Here is a 24,206-nt window from a genome sequence, read left to right on the forward strand (position 1 = left end):
TAAAATTCCCCCAGCTATAACACTGCCAGAGGCAATCATGCAGCCTGTAATGAAATAGAAACAATTAAACCAAAATATATAGGCTATTCTATTATATTCAATTCAATGTTATTGCCACAAATGGTACAGCAATATCCATACAGCTCTAAAGCCTAACCACAACCAACGATAGCTGGTATTTTTGAATAATGTATGTCTTCACACAATGCCATAGTCCTTCATTTTAGGCCTACACCTGTGTGCTCAAATGTGCAAATTACAAATATTTCAATACAAATTGATAATGTGACCATAGTCAACAAAGAAACACATGTTTTTGTTCATTTTCTTCATGTATTTGTCTGGTGTTTATCAGGCTATGCTTGTGAATAGAGTAAACTACAAATCATCCAAGTTCCAACTGCTCTTGTATATGGGGCGTTATTAGGGGGTGAGTAGGGGGGACGTGTCATCCTCAACTTTCAAAACGTGTGTGTCCCCAACATTGAAGATGGACAAATGCAAGCGACAGAGACACATCACTACTGACCGATGATTCTAGCGGCGGGCTATGCGCACAAGCAGTGGTGTAGTCAGCTGGGTATTGCCTATTTTAGGTCGGTACACAGAGATGGTGATGCTTTTTAAGTGGGTATACTGAGTAGTCCTGCGTATCACGTAGACTACACCACTTCATGCAAGGTAGCCTGAACAAAAACAAGATTGCAAAAGGAAAGCAGATAGAAAGTACTAAAACAAATCTACAACAAGCACACAGTTTTCATGCGTATACGGGAGAAAGAGCACAGGTCTTACATGATTGTTGGTTTCTGGTGGTATCTTGCTAATCACTGAAGAAAGACTTAAGGTTATGGATATAACCATTCTGAAAACTAAAGAAATTGCAGTCGCACAGTGCAGGCTACTCGGAAGATACAGCAAAGAAAAATATTCAAACAGCATCACTCGCAGAGTAATCAGCCTGGCCCCCAAACGCCACCGGCCCACCGGGAATTTGTGAATTCTCCCGACTTTCACTCCGCTATTGATCAAGGCAATGAGCAGGATAGCAGGACTCTCCTGTTGATGTATCAGCTGAGAAGGGCCTCAGTGTGCCACTGGCGTGACTGGCTAGGCTCATAGGTTGGTGAAGGACAATGCTTAATCATAGCCAGCTAGTTGAGCAGTGATTCTATGCTTTTGTGAGAAAGTACGCCATTTATGAAAGCAAAAATATCCCTGGCAGACCTTTACAAAATATGACCGCTGTGTAATCATCATAAATAATACTAACACCAAACACCTGGCTCTCACTCAAGCACACCAGTGTGTGTGATCATGGCAGTTGCAGAACGCACTGTCTAATGCACTAAGATGGAAATCTGGTGGGATAGGCCTAAATCTCCAGGGTTTTTTTTTTTTAACACTATGATGATTTCTTTTTATAAAAACACAGCAAAGTGTTTTGGGTAACCTATGCCCATTTACGTTGTGAGTTAAATGTGTTCCTGCAGATGTCTGGATAGGTGAGGTAATGATCATGCATGCGTGTTTTTTAGACATAGTAGGCCGTTCTCTGACGGAAACTGGGCAGGGCCAATATTGAAGACACATTAACACCCCTGAAAATGAGAAGACATCAGGGATGAAAACAGGTGAGGGTTAAAAAAAAGAGGGCTCAGTGCCAGTGGGGGCCAGGGTTCGAGTTCGGCTTGAGGTAATTTCCCGAACCCATTCCCCTCTCTCTCCCTCTCTCATTTCCTGTCACATGAACACTAACAATGGGATGAGAAACAGAGGAGGACAGTTGGCACCGCTTTGTACACAACCCTGATGGAATTAGTATAAAGCGACATGGAATGTGTATTTTCTTTGAAATTCAGTTAACTGCCCTTAAAACCATTGTTTACAAGAACAATTTGTTTGCTGTACTTCAGAAAGGATTTTGAAAGAGATTAATGTACAACAGAGGCTTAATCACTCCAGTAGTTATGTCCCTTGGTATGGACTGAGTGTCCAGGCCTATTCTCAATTGATTCATTGCCAGGCTAGGGTCTTTTACTTCACCTGTATGCAATACATTGATTGGTTGATCTGAGTTCATTCAGTGAATTATTGTTGGCAGAATGACAAAGTGGTTTTGCTATTTCTTTTACCACTACTATAGTTATAGAGATTGTATAACAAATTATTTCAGCTTAAGCTATCTTACCAGTGGTTGTCAGGCAATTATAAGATAAGATTTATCATTAATTGTCTTATTACCGTTTGTTGAGGAGTTGCTTTCATGTCAGGTATGCAGACTGTAAAGGCTTCTATTGGTGATCCATGAGGCCACTTTGAACACTAAAGCTACATTATATTTCAGTAGTACTGAAGCTTACTAATTACTTATTAATAACAACTGATTTCTTAGATGCCCAGAATGACTTAAATAAACCCAAGCATGCGTCGATTCAGATTTAGTGAGAATTACTATGCCTGGAATGACACACACAGGTTTTACAAATAAACTATTTTTTATTTTCTACCTGGTAACAGAGACAAGATTTGTGAATAATTGGAAAACATTAAATAAAAAAGAGCATACTTTGAAACATGTAGTTTCATAAACCTATCAATTGACTAAGGATACTGTTTTAATTGAATGCATTCTACCAAGCAACAATGCATGGAGGAAAAATGTCCCTGATCGGTTGAAGAGGAAGAAAAAAATCACACAACTCACATTATCAATTAAAATACCTTATGAAGACATCTATAATCGGAAGAAAGGTCAAATATATTATTATTCATATTAGGCCTATTATTATCAATCGTTATAATAATAATAATAGCACCATCACACCAGAGGGAATTCTCAAAAGGTGATCTAAGATGGCAAACTGTCTCTTACGAAAACAATTCAAATTCGGAATTGGAACTCCAAGTTTTTGTTGTCCTCAACAGCCACCAGTGAAGAGCAGCATTCTCCTAACATTATGAAAATGTTCTGGCTTAGGCCCTGGTCTTCTATTGAGACATATGACCCCAAAATACCTTACAGACTGAGAAATTCCTTAATGCAGTCAATTTCATGACACTTTGAAGAAGTCTGAGTGAGTGGAGGTCTACAGTTTATATGACAGATCAGAGAGATGTAACTGTGCCTGATAAAGCACACGAAAAGAAATCACGACACTGATTCCCATCAAGGAATATTTGTCTTACAGAGCCATAACACGGGAGGGTAGTTAGTTGCACTTTCAGATAATTTTGGCAACACTCTCTTAACTCTTTTCACAGGTATTCCAAGGACATTCATCAAGGTGGACACCCAATTAGAAAAAAAACCCAGAAAAAAACAGAATTGACGTCATCAAGTCTGGGAGTTATGTTGTGGCAGCAGGGGGCGCTACTCTAACATGTGCCCTATACTGTTGATGTCAAATTTCTGCTACTGGATGACATAATTAACCATGTATTTTGCTCAAGCAGAAGCCCTACAGCCCATATTTTGCCCACAAATAAAAAATAAAAACCTTCCCATTCTGATGTCAGTCTTTTGAATTTTAAGACTTTGGAGACTGACATAATAGTGAGAAAATAGAACTGAAAAGTGGTTTATACATCCAAGCCCATTTTAACCAGGGTAATTTACTAGGTATGCAGCCCAGCCAGGAATAATAATGAACTGTGTGAGGAAAACAAAATAAAGTATTGATTATAGGGAGATAAGAGTCAAAAAGGAGGATCTGAAAATTATAGACTGAGGGCTATTGATGAAGACAGAACAGGTCAGGGATGGCCTTTTATTTACAGTCATTTCCAGCAAATGAAACTCTGAAGGCCAAAGTGTTTTTTCTTTTGGTGGTGGGACAGAGTCAGGGGTGGACAGGCAGGAAGTGGTGGTTATTCATCAAAAGATCCCTGCTATTCAACCCCGAAGGGATCTTGAGGCTTTAAAGACAGACAGCACTCGTTTTTTTTTTTTTCAAAAAGGGAAGAGAAGGGGAGGAGGATAAACACAGAAAAGCAACAAACATGGCCAAATATGATCAGAGAGATGGATCAAAGGTGAACTTGAGCAGGAACAAGCAGAAAGCAGAGTGGGGCATTTCGCAGTTGTTTTTTAAATAAACAGTTCTCTTTATTTATCATCGAGACTTTTAAAGAGACTAAAAAAAAAAAACTAAAAAAAAAAAAACACACACATATAAGTAGACTTAAAACTGATGTGATCCATCATTAAAAGTAAAAGGAAAAAAAAAAAGATAAAATAAGAATTTCACATCCATGATGGAGTTTAAAAATCACTGGGTTTCAGAGACCCAAACCCCCTGGTGTCTGACCCCTCGGTCTACACATGTTCAATCCTGGTATCAGTGGTTGAGAGATTGTGTGCATGTGTATAAATGTGTTACAGTACAGACAGGCTGGTCCTCCCACTGACAAAAAAGATAAAAAGCTTTGTGTTCAGCATCAATACACACAACAGCCTGGACACACACAGCAGTGGCTCCACCCAAGTCTCCCCTCTTTGCACACACTTTTCCGCTCTCGACATTGTATGTCCCCATCCCATTCCATATCCCATTAAAAACAGCTTTTGTGCCTGGGTGGGCATTCTCACTGCTGCTTCTGAGGCCAGACACATCCCTATGACTAAGAGAGGGAGACATTTTTTAAGGGGGGTGGGTAAGGGAGAGAGGCAGGACGAGCACAAAGAATTTTACAAACCTCTCGCACATACATACATACAGAAACACAAACATACCGCATCACCTCATACATCACCAGATAGTAATTACAAAAAAAATGAAAGAAAAAACAATAAAAGAGGGAAGGTGGCTAAAACCCTGGGTACAAGTTTTGCTTATGTTGCTGTTTGGTGATGTGGGGGCGCAAGATGGGAGGGAGGTAGAGAGAGAAAGAGGAGGGAAGGGAGAGGAAAGGGAAATGTCGGGGGGGGGGGGGGGGGGGGGGGGGGGTTATCCAGCGGGTGTTATTTCTTGGCTTTTGCACCCTTTGCTGAATTTCGCGGCGGGGTGACTGGACGGCCTGAACCCATGCCTCCACCTCCACCGTAACTGTACAGCTTCTTGTCTGCAGGCTTGAGAATCTGTAAATGAGACACACAGTCAGTCACACCAAACAGAATAGCCATAGCTCATCTTGAACTAGGCAGAAATATACTATTTACTATATACTGTACTACATACTAACATTTAGTCTGCAATTATGTAAATTAGGCATTCTCCTACAAACATGCCACACCATGTCCAGAACCATTGCACTGCACTGAAATAATGACCAACAGACCACAGGCAGTCATGTGGTTTTGAGCTCACCTGGAAGGAACACATGAGGGTCTCGTCCACACTCATCATGGCTCCAGCGTTGTCAAACTCTCCACAGTAGTTGGGCGCCGAGAAGAGAGTGACAAGCTGCCTCTTGGCAAAGAACTCATAACCATCCTCTACCACCTGTGAGGCAGAGAAAAAGAGAATAGTTACGAGTGAGAATGAAGCCATGTTCGGAACGTCCACTCACTCAAGTCAAGTCAAGTCGGCTTTTATTGTCAATTTCTTTACATGCACTGGTCATACAAAGAATTGAAATTTCGTTTCTTACTTTCCCATGCAGACATAGACATGCTCGACACTCAGTGGTCCATATATAGTGAAATCAACTTATTTGTACTGCTTTTCCAGCTGTACATTTTATTTAACTCTATCATGCGCTACAATTGACTTCATCGATACAATTTCTATGGTATATACCACAATTAAAGTAAAGGGGAACTGGCACATAACCCATCACTAATTAGTTTAGTCAGATTGATGCATCGCAATTTTTGAGCCACGATTCGATATATACCTTGGGGGGGGGGGGGGCTACCTTGGAACACCAGCGGATTAGAATATATTATTGTACATCTGATATAAAAAGAGAAGATACAGAATTTCTGATATTCATGACAGCACACTTTATGCAGATTATAGCCTACTATTTCTATTACAAATCTACATCTAATTCAGCTGTCTGGTTGAAGCCTGGAAATAATGTAAACAAAGTAGCATAGTTGGCTAGCTTATCATAGTCTACTGGTTGGACTGTTCAGTTTCCCCATGTGTGTTTAAGTTTCAAGGTAATACTTTTTCTCCTTGGGGACAGGCTCCTTTGAGTCTTGGAAAACATTGGTATTGAGATGATCAGTCAACTTGAATGCAAGAGTTGTGTGCAGCATGCTAATGATGCTAACCGGATTTAATAGTAATTTAGCTAGTCGTCTTCTATGCGTCCTTGCTTTCACGATTGTAAATGTTTTATTTGGATTAAATGTACATGCCGAGGGACACGTGTACATTGAGCATGCGCAAGAGAGAGAGGGAAAGCAAGAGAGAGAGGGGCAAGGAGAGGGGGTTTACTTTTATACTGTTTGGTAAAGTTGCACGCATAGTCTACAGTGAAAGCTACGAGAGCTATGAAATTATGATTTATTTTATTTTTTTGGACAACGTACCAGTAAGTATACTAATAAGCAAGAGATGTGTTGCTTATGCCGCCGCGTAAGCTGCAAAGCGCTGCGGGAAACACTAGAAGAGGTGTGTCACGATTCTGCCTTCTCACACCGTGACACAGGTTCGTGGATATTAGTGTCGTGATTTCGGTTTCGATACGCATATCGTTACAGCCCTACATTTTACTATACTTCTAATTCCATGATTTACAGTGACAGACATGTCTTCTAAGTCCACTGTACTAACCTGATGTGCCCTGCATATAAGGTCCATGTCGTGTTTGTGCAGGAACTTGGCCACCACGTCAGCGCCGAAGGTGAAGGAGACCCCACGGTCGTTCTCGCCCCAGCCCAGCACGTCCTTGTCAGGGTCAGCCCACAGCAGGTCACACAGCAGGCCCTGGTCAGGCACATCTGTGGGACGCATCACACGACGAATCTGCTCCATAGACTGCAGGTCAGGAGAGAGCCCTGTAGACAGATGGGGAATGAACAAACACACACAGTTAGATTATAAAAACAACGGACATAAATCTTACTGTACACTGAACACATTAGATCACACCACAGGCACTTAGAAACAATGCCATCCGAAACACATAAACGCAATGGAAATGTCCATATACTAAGCACTGTGACAGCTATGAAAATAGCCACCGTTTCAGTGATATGAATGGATGCACTCACCGCCATGGCAACAGAAGATCTTCTCATCTACGATGGCAGCAACAGGTAAACAGTTGAAACAGTCTGTGAATGTCTTCCAGAGCTTGATATTATACCGCCTCTTGCCTGAAAGAAAAGGAGAGCACACAGACCGCAGCATTAGAAAAAAAAAAATAATGAGACGGAACAAAAAATGTGATGCGTGGATTTCTTGAGCATGCATTTTCTTACATCCATCATACACTGTTGCGGACATGCTTCACAGAGAGGAAAAGAAGTCATCTGCTCTATGTTGCAGAGCACGGTGGCCATTTTGTGGTCAAACAGGAAGTCTGCATGCATGCCTTCAAAATGTCTACACTGCTCCACTACTGTGGCCTTTCGCAGCACTTTCAATGCACATGAAACAAATGTGCAGGTTCAACAGCCTGTTAAACCATGTGTCACAGGGTCCACATACACAAGTGGGCATGCTTAGACCCATCAATAGGATTAGACCTTGATTCTAGTGTGTGTCTGTGTGTACATGTGTGCCTGCATGTTTCTGGCATTAATAGGATTAGGCCAGCATTGCCTTTACTTGCAGTGTTTGTGTTGTACATGGATCTCAACCCCCTCACCATACACTCAAGAATCAGCATTTGGTCGATGTTATGCTCATGCATTTGACATTAAATTAGATATTTAAAACATTTATTTATTTATGAACGCATGTGTAATGCTTCATGGATAGTGTTGAAGTAACGTTTTGTCACATCTTTACCGGCATGTTTATTTCACTGTACATTGGTGAATATGTTGAGTTTGTTCCTGTTCATTTAGTGAAAGTACTGTTAAAATGGTTTATATTTAATATTTAAAATATTGAAGCAGGCAGCTCACTGCGCCGGCATTAGTGTGTGCGTCACCTCACTGTGTGTTCACTGTGTGCCGTTTGTGTTTCACTAATTCACCGATTGGGTTAAATGCAGAGACCAAATTTCCCTCACGGGATCAAAAAAGTATATATACTTATACATATACATATTCTTATACTCACACTCATCATAGAAACCATAGATGCGGTTGATGGAGGCGCACTCGTGGTTGCCGCGCAGCAGGAAGAAGTTCTCAGGATATTTGACCTTGTATGCCAGCAGCAGGCATATGGTCTCCAGGGACTGCTTGCCTCTGTCCACATAGTCGCCTAGGAACAGGTAGTTGCTCTCAGGTGGGAAGCCGCCGTACTCAAAGAGCCGCAGCAGGTCGTAGTACTGGCCATGCACGTCACCTGAAAAGGACAAATGAAATGCCTTTACACACATGCAAGCGGAGGGAGGGGAGGTTGGGGAGGAAGTCTAAAAACAAAAAGTGATGCCAGCTAAAGGAGGTGACCTAGTTAGGCAGGGACTCTAAGGGCCAACGCACAGGCTGTGGAGAAGCGCACTGCGCTCAACGAATTCAGAGGAAAGTGACCCATGTCCACTTCTTGTCACCACCCTTTCCCAAAGTTATCTTGCAAACTAACATGCAGAAGGAGCACAGAAGCGGTCAATGTTATAGATGCACTGATCTTGGCCAATTGGCATTTGAAGTTTGATCTGCCAATTTGAATTGTACTTGCGTGTGTCTAAATTAGTGTCACAAACGTTGGACGTGGCATTGTGGTAGGACATTTTTTTTAGAATTTACATCAGGCCCATCAAATCTGACTGACTGCCATCATGGCTGAGTCATGATGCAAGGTCTATGTGAATACACAGAAATTATTTAGAATATAATTTATTGTTAGGGATCCACAAAGAAAATCCATGTACCTAAATCATATCTATCTAACCCTTGTAAATGTAAATAGCCTTGAAGCGCTGTGTTTCTGGCATTGTAATGCTTTTAAGAGCCAAATTGAATATCACTCTTATTTGGTGATTCAGAACATCGGGAGCATTCCATAGCAGTGTGCTGAATTTCAGTGTTATCAAAGTCCTTACCATAGGCAGGCTACTGATTTATTGTAGGTGTACAGGGCTTTCTGTAAACTCTTTGTAGCCTAAAATACCTGTGGCTACCTTTGTTGTCTGATCAATCCCATGATTCAGCAATGGCACATGCTACACCATACACACATTTTTAAAACTTTTCTTTAATAGGAAATTCCCATTGTATGTTCACAATAAATCACTGTCAATAATCAATCATGGCCAATCAAGAAGTTCACCAGCCAAATCCAGTCACTGGCAGATCGACCAGGGCATTTTTACTCAAAGGAAATGAGCAGATAGTACTTTCATAGGTGTGGCTTTTGATAACGCTTGCATAAGAACAAGTAGTGTCTATAGGACAGCTGCTGCCACAGCAACAAATGTCATGGCACTAGCAGATAATCTTATCAATCTGTGACGAGCACCTATGGTCTCAGCTTGGGAAGATTGTTGTGCTAACACTAGCTTGTGCTAACACTATTCAGGCATACAGAACCTGATATAAAAAAACAAACAAACAAACAAACAAAAAAAACAAAAAATACAAGCCAATGGGACTTACCACAGATCTTGAGTGGCGCCTCAAGCTCCAGCAGGATTGGCTGACTGAGGAAGATTTCCCGGGACTTGAGGCACAGGCCACGGATCTCGTTCTCCGTCAGCTGCACATTCTTGCCTGGCCGAGAGCCCTTCACTGAAGAGACAGACAGACAAGGAGGATTTAGACAGATCAGACAAAGACCCACAAATACACACAGGCACAATCATTCACAAACACACAAAAATAGAGAATACTGGGCCGACATATCACAAACATCAAGTAGACAGACACAGGGAAAAAATACCTAGCCTAGCCTAAGTATGCTAGCCAAAAAGAATGGCAGTGCATCGAGATGGACTGAGCTTGAGAAGCACTTCAAAGCAGGTCTCAGGGCTAAATCCCATTTACAGACACAAAAGAACACTGAGGCTTCAGTGAAAGGACAATTATGAGGGAGCGCTTTGATCTCTCTCTCTCTGTGTGTGTGTGTGTGTCTTCATCTGTGTGTTCAGAATATCCATATCCCTCAGTACAGACCACATAACAGAAAACAAGACCCTGTGCTTAACATAGGGGCAGACACACCCATATGCTAAACGTGGTGGCATGCACAGATACACAGGCCATACACACACGCTGCACCAAGAGCACGTGAGGCGCAAAGCCTGAACGGTGATGTAACTACAGAGTCACTGCAATGAGGCAGACGGAGCGAACGAGGGAGAGGAAAAGCAAGAAAATAGGACAAGTTTTTCATGAAGGACAGACAATAGGGCTACGAGGGGAAACACAGTTGTCAAAAAGGGATGGTATACTAGGGATAGTAAGCTAACGAATCACAGATGGAGAGTTTTAAGACTGTAATATTAAGCTACTGAGTTGAGGGAAACGACATGTTTAAAATGGCTAATGACCTAGAGGATGCTGAAGGGTAAGTCTCGAGAAGGAGAGAAATGGAGGTCAGAGAGATAGGGAGGGAGAGAGCATGCGAGAGAAATGCAAGGCATGTGGAGAGCAACTGAAGGAGTTCTCTTCCTCCTTCTCCCCCTCGTTTGGTGGCTATACTGCAGTCGAGCATCAGTCGGCATGTGCAGCAGTGGCTTAAAAACAGCAACTACAAGATGAATGTTTAAGACCCAAATAAATGTATGATCTCCTGAAGTGTGCACTCAACTCCCTGCATCACAGGAAGGAGGGAATTATATTGGACACGCTGCCCTGTGATACTCAGTGTACCAACAATACAAAACATAGCATGCCATAAGTTAATAAGGACTTTGAGTGATACATCTCTTCATTCAATGATTCAGTATTTATGCAGTTCTCATCTTCTCACCACCTGGTCAACAATGGTGTTAATTTTATCAGATGAGACAAAGACAAAAAAAAAAACTTTTTTTCTTGCTCCACATATGTGAAATGTTTCCATTGCATGTTGTCATTTTAGTGCCCAGGTTAGAGCAGCCACACTGCCTCTGATATGCACATCTCAGGTGCGGCTCAAGCCGCACAGCAACCGAGTCAGCTAGAGAATAGAGGTGGTGCCTATTTATTTTGTGTGAGGTGTATTGGAAGCTGTTCTAAGCAAAAATACTGATTGATCCTCATACCTAGGGGGGGGGGGGGGGGGGGGGGGGGGGGTCGAGACTACACAGGTAGTATAATTGCTGAAACCGAATGTAGCCTATAATTACATTATGTCGACAAAGTTAACATATGTGAATGAGAAATGAGTGTGAATGTTTGCTGGTGCTCTCTCCCCCCTCTGTACAAGAGTAAACAAAATGATGTGACCGCTTTCTGGTAATAAATGGGCAAGTTACTGGTCTGACCTACAGTACAATAATGTCACTCATTGTGTATTTAGGCCCATTACCAAAGGTAAACTCTATACAGAAAGATGTGAGCACTATACACAATAAAATTCTATACTTGCACTGTGAGCACCAGAGATGCTCCAGGTGTGATCACGCACACGCAACTGCATGTCACGTACGCATTTTCCGTTGTGTTGCTGCTGCAGTGCAGAGTGCGCAAACTAACTCACAGAAACTTAATGACTACAGCAGTTGGTAGGAGAAGACAAGTTTACCCATGTGAACACATTAAGTACAGACCACAGGCTAAAACTATAAAGGAGTAAAGTGTGACTAAAAAACAAATGAGCGTTTTCGTCTAAAACAGAATACCAAAACAAAAAATTCTGCCAAAATTAACACTGGTCAGTGATGTCTCAAATGAATTATTTTGCCTGCCTGAGAAAACAACTAAAATGGTAGACATTGAAAATGTTTTTGGTTTGATGACCTGATTTCTTACTTTCAGAAGTGGGACAGGCTCAGTACTGATTTTCGGCCACTTTAAAACCAATTCTTGGCTTTTCAAGAGATGCAGCAACTTTTTCAGTAGTTTATAAATAGTGAATTAAAATGTCTCATTCATAAAATGTTCAAATGCTGTTCAACTTGGTCTTTGTTAGTGGTACTGACTCTTCTCCTCACCCCTCACTACCACTACTTATGTCAGGTCAGCCAATAAGGGCTGTGCCCGTTTGCCTACATCACACAAATTATGTTTCTCTGCGTACACATACATCAAAGGTCAACAACCACCAACCAATGTCTTACTGGTCAATGACAATATTTTCATTGATTTATTTAGTACAATCTCCACCATTTTAGCATGGCTTGAAACAATGTGGGTCCTCAAAATGAAGGTTTGATGCAGGGATGGTGACATCATCAGCTTTCCTTCAGTATATCGTGTTCAATGGCACCTTTCCCTTCACATGTCAGTACATGTTCACACCACTGTGTGACGGCTGTCTTCTGTCCTGGCGCGACGGCAGCCTGGAGGCCCTTGCTGCTTCACTCAGATACACAGGGTGGCCTCTGCCTTCTGCTACCTTCAAGTCCCACCAGCAACCCACAAAAACAACCAACTTCCTAGTCAGCTGAGCTGTTTTATTCGCTACAGACGCACGCACGGGCACACACACACACACAGGGAATCATATTAGACTCCAATCTCTTCCTGTGACACTCTGCGGTGAGCGTGAGTCTTTCCTGCAGACTGTGTGTGTGTGTGTGTTCCCTTAAAACACTGGGATCAACAGCACTCCTCAAACATGGCCTATTCGACTCTACACCCTGCCCCGGGCCAAAAAAGACCCTGACCAGCAGGGTGGAGGGGAGAGTCACGCTGCCACATGACAGAGGGAAAACAGATGAGGGCTGGAGTGTGTGGGCGCAGCAGGATAAAAACAGGCGGCTCAGAGAAAAAGGGGGAGTAGGGGAGAGCAAGCGTGAGAGAGAAGAGTTTGCGTGGCACTGACGCGCGTTGAGGGTCAATGACAAGCTTGTGAAGAATCTGAGCAGAAATATCCCATGCTGCTGCTTGCTTTTATGAAAACTGACATTGTGAGCTTATTACTTTATTCCTCATCACTACTACATTACTTTTCGCAACTCTTCAATCTCGTGTTCCGTACTTCTTCGTGGTTGAGAGAGAGAGGAAAAAAACAACATTTGTCCTTAATAAGCCTGTGTGTTTGTTGCATTCACTGTGACCCATGAAACACATGGTATCATGAAGCACTAAGCACTGTAACAAAAACAACTTCTCAAGGCTCACTCAGTCATCTTCCAGTTATTAAAAATGCATTACCCTTAACAGAACAAACTGCATTCCAGTCAGAGGCACCTCTGCCTGACCCAACCACCACTATAAACACTGGGATACGAGATCAACACTCCAATATGTTTGTACACATCATAACCACCATTCTGAACATCCTGACATGGCGGGTGCTCTGAACATGTCTGCTCTTGGGGGCCAGTGTGGGGGGGGGTGGGGGGGGGGGGGGGGGCTAGTCGATGGAAGCCCTTGAGCTGTGTGGGGGAAAGTGAGTGAGTATTAATAGGACTGTGTTGCTTGTCACTTTAAACCAGGATTAAAGCCGGCTAAAGCCTTACCAGCGCTTACTCTAAACTTAGCCACTGGGGCCAATAAGCAACAGTGAGCTTAGTGGAGAGGGAGGGTGTGGGGAGTCAGGAGAGAGTTGTACTCTAAGGCTCTCTGAGAAAACACACAAACAAACAGTGAGGGGTTAGACGACCACAGCCCCATGCAGAAAAAAAATAAGTTTCAATTTGCACTTGACATGCTATGAAAGGGCCTCACGCACACACACACACACACAAATACAAGTTGCAACCAAAAGGGAGACACTGAATTCCCTGTTGGTCAGGGTGCTGAGGGTAATCCTTAATGATGTGTCACACCATGACCCCTCTTAATTGGTTTTCCTTGCCCTTCAGACAGTAATCACAAGGCTGACCATGTGTGCGACTCTCCCTGCCTGCTTTGATGTCACACGTGTAAACATGCGTCCTGATCACAAAGCTGCAATACACCTGAGGAGGTGAAAACTTGTGTTTTAGTCACACAAGAACTAGAATAATGTTCACTAATGCTAAAATATTCAACAAGATGAATGCACCAAGCAAAATGCAATGTATGAATGTAATTTTGAAATAGCTGCTACTCTCCCATTAAGTTGGTTTCTGATGCTTGCTTACAAACTACTTGCAGCACACCATGTGGTTAAAAGGGTTTGCACTGAGCACTAATGGCTACACTGATGCATTCTTGCAGAAGGGAAACAAAACAACTGCAAGGGTTGTGTACAGATTTTGCCTTCAGCCAAAGGATCCAGCTCAATAGCTTTGCAATAGAGATGCACCGATATGGAATTTTAGGGCTGATAACGATAACCGATATGTATTGGTTTGTTGTGGCCGATACCGATACGATAACCGATAATATTACTCTTGAAAAAAAATTGTGAAAAAGTGATTTGGGGAAAGAATTTAATAAGCATAATTTTATTGCAGTAATTTTACCTACCACCAAATGATGGACAGAACTCATAATAGTCCTCAATAGTACAGCAGTCAACATAACAGTAGCCTAGCCCTACAGTACGTGTGGCTCCTTTAAGTGAACCTGACGTCAGTGAATTGCGAGTGAGTGGCTAGAGAGTATGAATCGTTTTCATTTAGGACTAAACACTCATAAACGGCTCAGCTGGGAATAAGCTACAGTATAGCAACCAAATCAGAGTTTGTGAGGGAAACTTAGGTTTAGTTTCAACTGCGGGTAACTGAATAAAGCTGCAACTCCTCAGACTGCATCTTATGTCCATCTACTCTGTTGCGCACAACCTGCTGCAGCAGAAATGAAAGGGGTTAGCCCCGAAGGTTTTAATAACTTATTATGATGACCTGTCTGGAACTGAAGCAGGAATGGTTAGCATATTTCTAGGTAATAATACAAAAACCCAAGCTAAAGTAATGCAAATATAATACTAAAACACAACTTAGAACTAGGCCTACTTATGTACTCGTCCCACTAACGAGTTTGTTTATTTGTTTCCCTGACCAGCGCGATAAAGTGCAAACACATCAGCACAAGACGACTCTACATAGGGCTGAGCTCCGCTCTGGTAAGGTTAAATGGCGGATCATTCACGAGAGGATTTTGAGATGCACAGATTCCCAAATGAACGCATATCCACAGATTTTGTTAGAGTGGTGAAATACATTCACACCGCTGACATTATATTGAGGAAAAAGTATAGCCAACCAAGCTCAAGTAGCTCAGTGTAGCCAGACGGACCTTATGTAGGCCTAAATTAGGACTTTAAAAAATATCGGCCAGAATTCTGTTATCGGACCGATAATAATATTTTCATTTTTTCACTTATCGGCCAATAACATATCGGCCGCCGATATATCGTGCATCCCTACTTTGCAACACTGAATATTCTCTGGATACCATTTTTTAAATGCAGGGGGGGGTGGGGGGAGGCTTCCAAACAGCATTTTTTTGTGGGACAAATATCCGGTAGAAAAAATCCCTTCAAAATTAGCCTTGCATTAGCATTATGTTATAATGGAAGATGAACAACAACTACCCAGGAACACCCAGACCCAGCTCATGATTATCATGGTAAAGGCTTGCAGAGGCTTAGTGATGTAATAGGTCTGACTAAACCCTATTCCGTGGCCGCTCACATATGGACTCTGTGGAACAGGCTTCAGTTGAAGAGCCATAACTCACTGTAGCATGAAACATTTGTGATGGCTGAAACCTTCACAAAGGCCCAGTGAGTCATCAGACCATATACTTTTTTTAGAGGAAGCCATGGCAAGAAGCTAAATTCTGTTGCCACGCTTGTTGTCACAGTGTTTGCATGAGCACAGAGCTCCGAGTGCTTTTAGGAATCAAAGCTTTCATTTATATTATCAGACTGTCATGCATCACTTGCCAGCCAGGAACTGTAAATGAGCTGCAGTATAAATCCCTTTGTTTGGTCTGGCGTTTGGCTGCACCCGCGGGCTGGCCTGGATGCCGGGTGAGAGGAGGATCACTCCTGAACCGCTTTAAACCCAAAGTACCCATCATCTGGTGTGTACTTTCTTCAGACCCAGTGGAGAGACAAAGCCACAGTGGCGGAGCGACAAGCCAAATCCACCTTCAAGCCTTAAGCCTGGTTTATGCCTCATCAGAACGGACCTCAACCAAGACATCAGACTAGTCATCGAGAATGAACTGCCTCTGAGAGTTCAACTGAGTGAAAACCTGAAGAAACAAGGGAGCCAATGATTTGTAATGATAAAAAAAAGAACTTAACAGAATAATAAAAAAAAAAAAAGAAAAAAAAAAAGAAACTCATTTGATATGGGAACATTTTACACATTTACCAATAACAGAGGATGAAATATTTGTACCAGTCACAAAATCAGTAGCATTGCTATAAAAACTCTCTAAAAACAATCACAGGTAGGGAAATTCATCAGAGCTATCCAATTGCGGTTGGGAACTTGGCCTATTGGAACTGTCTGATTGATAAAAGGTCATGTAGTTGCAAACAGCTAAACTGTAGGCTACATTGTAAATGGGAAGACCAGCATGATAATGTTATTTTGTTGTTTACTTTTTTGTAAAAACAATCCCCATTTAGTTCCATGCCGTTTGACTGGTCATGCATAGATTTTTAGTGAATCTTAATGCATTGCAAATCCGCTAATTTGTTGTGGAATAAGTAGATGTACTGAAGATTTTAGTCATGTTCAGTTCATATTGAGTTTTTAGATTAGATTTGATTAGTATTCAACTTAATAAATACACAACGAAATTCAGTTTTGCACAACCAGTGGTGCAATGAGTAGGCTATGAGACATGTCAAACAGTGTGCATCCATGAAATGGGTCACCTAGACCGTTCCATACACAGACAGTAGGTAGCCTACTGAAGTTAGCTGAAAGTCTGTGGCTAAAGCAGCCTTAATTAAAGTGTCGTGATGTGAAGTTTTTTTTGGAACCGATTAAATAAACACTACTAAGAGAGACTAGTAGTAGGTTACATTGAGCATAAAGTCTGTGATGGCAGGAAGCGAACGTTCCTGGTGGATTTCATTGGCAATTGCCACAAACTTCTACCTCTTGCCTAATTTAAGTAGACCTCGGTCGACAAAGACTTTCATTTAGGCTGCAGGCAGTCATTTTTAATCAGCTATAATTTAAAAGTTTAACTGTCCTTGGTAGGGCTGCACAATTATCACAATGGTAATCGCAATATGAAAACGCAATTAATCGCAAAAGCTACAAATTTACACAGTTAAATTTGTCACATTTATGACTTATATTCATGTCATCCTCCTTGACTGTGCCACTTCTGGTTGGTGGGTGTGCGTAGTGCTTGAGGGGCACAGAAATTCTGATTGGTGAGCTTCAAAGTCCATCAGGGGTGCTGTGCTTCTTGTGCACTGGCTGTGCTCACCAGTCAGGGGTGGCACAAATTAAAGAGACATTTGGAATGTTGAACTGAATCAGATCATTCACATTAAAAAAAATTATATCGCAAATCGCAATGCAATCGCAGTATATGTCAGAAAAATCACAATTAGATATTTTCCCCAAATCGTGCAGCCCTAGACCTAGACAGTATATACCCTGATCTCTGAATTTCTTTTGTTTAGAAAGGATTGCTTATAAGGATTGAAACCAAAATTCAACTGCAGGCTAATAAACAGCAAAGAAACATTCACTGGGGGAAGCGATCAACCTACATCAAAGATGCTACATTTATGACAGATGGCACCATCAGACACCTTGGCACAGGTTCTGAGGTGCACACAAAAATAAAGGACAGGAGCGGGAAAAGATCACCATGACTACATAAGGGGATATAAATGCAATCATCATCAAGCCTGTACTTTTTCTCCCGCATCTGGTGGTAAACTGAATCACGGCTCATATGAAGCGGTGTACAAAACATTCAAGGCCAGAACAGTAATCATCCAAGTCAAACTGCATACATGTTAGGGAAGTTAGGGAGTGGAGGCAGAGAGAGCGATATGGGGAACTAGGCTATCTGACACACACACACACACCTGTTAGGACAACGCAATGGTTCTAAGTCCGATTTTTATCACAGGCCCTCTTCCCTTCTGTTGAAGGTTTTAAAACAGCTTAAATGATATGGCTGCCAAGGAGCCATGACGACAGGTTGTCACACAGGCTATCTAGGCTAATACTTGCTAAACACAATCACAGATTTTTCATAGCTACACTTCTCAATCAGTGGGCCGTCAAGTTATTTAAAGAATAAAAAATAAATAAAATAAAAAAATGAAAGTGGTTACATCGTCTTGGCAATTAAGCCAAAACTGGGAAGTGACAACACATGAGAGAACATTATATTGTAACCAACAAGGGCTTGCGTTTTTTGCAAGCCTCTCCTAAATCAGAACAGATACCTTGCCATTTGCAGGGAAAGGGGTAGAAAGGGTTACTAGCATATTAAACAGCCCCTAGGTGCTTGTGTTACGCAACACACTTGCCGTGCGGATCAAATCAAACATTATTACCTGCTTTCTCTGTTTCTACTTGACTATCTGGCCCAGAGACAGGCAGATTTGCTCTTCCATAGGGCCCATTTACATGTGGAATAATACAAGGGCACCTTTTTTGAAACAGTCATTGTTACCAGTGTATGCTTGCAGGGTGTGAGAGACTGCTTAAGTCCAATAAAAAAGTGGTAAAACAAAGTGCAAGCAAGAGGGTGTAGTCAAATGCATGAGGTAGAACCTGCTGCTTCTTATCACACACCCTGAGGGTGCGTCTGACTGATACATTAGCAGTCTACAACATATAAGCTAGGCTAGGCTAGCACTCAGACAGACTAACAGCCATTAGCCAGTCTCACTAGATGCCTATCTGTCAGATGTTTCACGTCAGGGCATGCGAAAGGGATCCAACATGGTGTTTACTTCGAAACACAGCTCTTAAATTGGATCTACAAGGCATAAAAAAAAACTACTCTGCATGGTCTTTCACCATATTCTGTACAAACAAGGTCATAGACGAGACCACTTAGCAACAGTTTTGTGCGACATGTACTGAATAGAATGTGACATTTTTTTATACAGATTGCAATGAATTAGTTATTGTTTTCTTCTGAGCAAAGATTTTCCCAGTCAGTTATCTGCCTGCTCCTGCATGGCCTAAATTTAAATTTAGCGCAACGCCGAACCCAAAAACACTGCGTAATGAACAGGCCCATTCCTCTAGATTCTTTGCAGAGGGAGGTTCTTGGTGTCCTGCATCCTCTTAAGGTCAGCAACAGGCCTGGGGTGATTTTTTGACATCCATTTGTCCCTAATACTCAACATCACATTGACATAAATTATGATTAGGTGTTCACCGCTTAGAGTCCAGGATCATGGTCTAGAAACAGAAGAGTTTGTCTGGTCAACTTTTCTTGCTCATAAAAAGCATGCATAAGGGCGTTTTCAAATGAAAGTCCAGACTAACATTCATGATTTTATTGCTTCATATTTGTTTATATTATATTTGATTTCATCTGGAATTTTGGAGTTGAGTTTTGGATTTGTGCAAATTTGCAAGCACACTATATAACTTATGATATATAAATGCCCTGTTGCTGTCATCTATGAGATTTGCCTCTCCATACTTGACTCAAGAAATCCAGTACTTCATACAACATTTTTCACCTGATGGTGGCTGCACCAAGTTCAAATGATATGTTGATGCACTATATCTGCTAGCAAGGATAACAGTGTTCATGTTTGAATGCAGCATTTCATTACTTTAACACCAGATTATTATATGTTGATTGAGGATTTAAATATCAGCAATCAGAAATAACTTCAACTTCTTTTATCAGTGCCACCCAGGTCAAAACAGAAAAACGGAAGTGAGATGGAGAGGCACATGTACAGATTGAAAGCAAAGATATCTCCACTTCCTCAACGGCAAGGACCACAAACAAACTGGCCAGTGTGGTATAGATTCAAGAGAACTCCCAAGATGTTCTGCTTCAGCCAGTCAGTCAAGACAGAAAATACTTTAAGGTGTTGGAGGCATACAGCCACTGCTGGGCCTCACTCTATTTATTCCCGAACAGACTGGTCATTAAATATCGATCACTTGCTAAAAGTGGGGATATCTTTCCACAAACTGTTTTACTGAAAAAGGACAACTGACAGGGTAGGTGCAAATTTTTGCCAAATTAGCCAATAAAAACTGACAAGTAGCAAAATGGTAGATGATTCTTTCAACAACAGCATTCTTGCACATATTCCTTTAAGAGAGAATGGAATTCAAAGTGTTGTCTTATCGCACTAAATCACTAAATAATCCAAGTGGTCAAAAGGATATGGAGGTGACTGGGATATCTAATTTACATCTATGCTATTCAGCAGCAGAGGAGGTATTTATGGATTATACTGAGTAAGGTGCATTTAGATGTGTGAAATTACAATTCTGAAATAGCAGAAATTTCAGGATGGACAGCACAGCTTATCAAGTGAATCATTGCCCTGACAGCCAATATTATATATACACTTGGCAAAAGATTTGTATGGCCATCTACTTCAACCATTATAAAAAGAAATCATCGATTCAAAATACCTAGGAAATGGGACAACACTAGTATTCTGACTAAGTTCAGATCAATATATTGATAATAACCAGAAAGCCTATGCTTTCACTCATCAAATAACAAGAAATTGGTCCATTTCAGAGTAAACTGAAGAAAACACTTTATTACTGGTCTTCACATAGGCTACCGTTTACAGCCTTGCACAGCTGTCCATCAAACTCAAGTTCATAATTAAATTAGCCTATGCAAGTACAATTAATACACAAGATGGTGCAACAGAAATGTGCAACGCAAGTGTCTCTTACCAACAGTTTGCACATTAGATATTTCAGCGTTACACCTAGAAGCTGAAATTCCTATCCTGCACTAATACATACCAGCGTAACAGTGCAGAAAATTTGCCACTTGATTCTAGCCTAACATTAATCGTCATTTGCACAGTTTTGTTGACTGATTGATCGTAAATAGGGATTTTCCCTATACCCTAGGGAACAACAATAGGTGACAAACTAATTACATATTCATTCATATCTATGTTAACTTGAGGAATGATTTACCTAACACTTTGTTTAATTGATAGTTTTGGGATCTTCAAAAAGCGATTCATCTATTTATCTATCTAACTAATTAATTCTCCTAACAGAGTTGTGTTTGATGTTTGTTTTTTTTATATATATATATATATATATATATATATATATATATATTCTCTTATTCTGTTGTATTCCATTTAAGCTTAGGCCTAGTTTATTACCAATACTGGCATTTGATAAAATGTAGGATATATCTAACAGTAAGCTTACATTTTAATTTGAATGTCATGTTTGTCACTTTGGAGAAAATTGTCTCCAAAGAACCACAAACATAACATATTCCAATAGATTTAATATTTTTTGCCATGTGATTATGGCAAAGATATCCTAGAAGGTTTGAGCTTCTTTCACTTCCTGCTCGAAATTAGCTAGTATTGAATATGCTCCATTTTCGATTTTTTTTCCTTCTTTTTTCCACACTACCCCCTCCTTGATCTCCAAAAAAAAACAGGATCCTAGCGCTACATGGGTGGGGCCAATTGGTAAGCGGGAGGAGAAGTATTGGAGTTAGTTAGTAAAAAGTGATGATGTTTTGTGGGAAGTTTTAACAAAACAAAAAAAGAGTTAACAAAAAAGCAATAGGATCTCACACAAAGGGCCGCAAGAACAGAAACCTTTGCAATAATTCCATTACACCATCCTGCAAAATGTCGGATTCAGATTTTTTTTTTTTTTTAAAGACTCAACACTTTCCTTTTAGACCATATTAATAGTCTGTTCAGATAATTACATACTCCATGTGTCAAATGTGTATGGGCATATTCATTGTAAACCCAGAACCTTCATCTTCCTCTACAAGATTTGAGAAGTTATTCAGTGGCATTTAAGCATGCACGCTTTAGCAGTATCCAGTCATTTATTTGGCCATTTGGGTACTAATACAAGAGGTTTGATTTAAAATGACTAAAAACATCAGCAGAGTTTATTTGAATACTTACAAGGGGCGTTATGGTTCAACGTTAAACAGTGTTGATTGCTTGGGGTTACCTTCTCACTTAGGTCTTGGATTCTGATCTACTGAACTGGACTCCCAGTGTGCATTTTTGATTACCCATCTCACAGTTCGATACAATTGCAGCCTGTGCTATCTGCGTAAATCCATCCATAGTCTGTTTAATGTGGACATAAAGAGGGAACCTTTATGGATTACTTTAAATTGTTCAGTCTACACTAAGCGTAGCTATCTAGCCTACAGACACTGGCGAAATGGAAGTTCAGAAGGGAAGTAGTTATTAGCTAGCTGTTGTAAGTCAAAATAAGAGGTCTGTTATCCCTACTCCACAACTTAACATCTTGTCACCTGATGCCACACAAGGTGACTTTGCTAACGCTAGGTTAGCTAGACTGCTCCAAAAGTCTTAACATGTCATACTTGACCAATAGTATTAACGTAAGCAAACTAGTTGTATAGTTAATGGGTTTGTAACCAGAAACAAGAGCTAACGACTGTTTGGGAGGCATTACCGTTCCACTCCGAACTACTTAAACTAAGTAGGGATAGCTAGGATAATATCGTATTTAGCACAGATGAGAAATGGGAGCTGCTGACTGTGATCAATTATCGAACAAATTACATTCGAAATGCACCTAGATTGACTATAAATATGCTCCAGTGAACTATATAGACGTTTTACATACGATTGTAGTCATTATGTCATCCCACACTAAATGAGATTCCAAACTAGGGTTTATAGGGACATGCTATGCTAAATAGCTAACCTAAGCTAAATGTATTTAACTGGTGTCCTAACGTTAGCTATCTGACTAGCATCCTCCCAAAGGAAAACTTGTTACGGAGAAAAACCCATTTTTAACGTTAGTATTCTGTTAAAATGTACAATACACAATCGTTAACAGACAATAACACTCATTCTATGTTTTTGTTTACAACATATTGAAATGCAAAGAAAGAACATTCAAGCGACTCTCACCTTCCAGGAGACGCTGTATTATGGAGTCGATGTTTAATTTGTCCGGCTCCGCCATTTTAATTAATTGTTGAAGATTTTTTTCAGGCAGTCAGGCTTTCCGCTTGGTATAATTTCGCAGATTAATCAAAGGTAGCTAAGGCCCCAACCCGCAGTGGGCGAAAGATACAAAATTAATATTTTCTTGAAAGACTAGTTTGCTGGCTTTATTTCCTTTGTCGTTTGGTTGTTATGCTAGCTGCCTTGCTGTCTGTTCGCAGCTAGCACGCCGATATAGCTTGATGGCTAGCAGAGTTAGCTACCCGTATAATCGATGAATACCCAATAGTATATATCTTCATAAAATACAAAAATATATATATGTTCAAGAAATATTTTCCATCCGACTGATTCCTTCGGTTTTTATGGACCAGGAACCTGTCCACTAAAGTTCCTATCCTTTTCTTCTCTTTCAGGTCTCCCTTCCCCTTTCCCCTTCGGAACTTTAAAAAGGCCGTATTACTCAGAGATAGCTTGAGGGGGGAAGATACTTTATGCGTTCTTTAGCTTTTCGGCACAATGATTGGGTTTCACGAGATTTTCAAATCGAGGTAGCAGATTATCATTGGTCCGATTCCACGTCCGTTTCCAGCTGAAGTCCCACCCCAAAGCTGTGTGTAAAGTGACGTAATAGATTTGAAAAGGGATGGGGCGATTCGAGGCGATCAAAAATTACTGTTTTGGCCTAAGAAGAGGTCATGCCTTTGTGCTCTGTCTGAGAATGTTGATTATATTCATGGTCTCTATTTAAGATAGCCTACATTTGGTCATGTGTGACGTTCTTTTGGGACAGGTGTAAGTTTGCTGGATCCGTGTTGCATTCTCCTAATAGTGCGATCGCCTAATTAGCCTACGCTATAATAATTTATCCAAAGCTGGAAATAGGTAAAGAAAGTTTACAGCAGAAACACATCTTCCCCCATATCAACGTAAATGTTGCTCCCTGGCAGGAAGTGTAGCCTAGCCTACTCCATGTTCATAGAACACCAAACGGCGCCCTCAAGAGTTGAGCTCTATAAATGGCATCCG

The 24,206-nt window shown here is 41.0% G+C and overlaps 1 protein-coding gene across 1 annotated transcript; it reads right to left on the bottom strand.

Annotated features, from left to right (window-relative positions):
• Positions 1-3,741: 3,741 nt before the first annotated feature.
• Positions 3,742-23,638, bottom strand: ppp1caa (protein phosphatase 1, catalytic subunit, alpha isozyme a). The gene is made up of 7 exons (XM_042086145.1): positions 23,142-23,638; positions 9,668-9,799; positions 8,187-8,417; positions 7,169-7,273; positions 6,729-6,952; positions 5,310-5,444; positions 3,742-5,080 (listed from the first exon to the last, which is right to left on the bottom strand). Exons 1-7 carry the CDS (start codon positions 23,194-23,196, stop codon positions 4,964-4,966), a joined length of 999 nt encoding a protein of 332 aa, XP_041942079.1. The 5' UTR covers positions 23,197-23,638; the 3' UTR covers positions 3,742-4,963.
• Between the last annotated feature and the right edge of the window lie 568 nt (positions 23,639-24,206).

This window comes from Alosa sapidissima, chromosome 3 (genome assembly GCF_018492685.1).
Source record: "Alosa sapidissima isolate fAloSap1 chromosome 3, fAloSap1.pri, whole genome shotgun sequence".
Lineage (NCBI taxonomy): Eukaryota > Metazoa > Chordata > Actinopteri > Clupeiformes > Clupeidae > Alosa > Alosa sapidissima.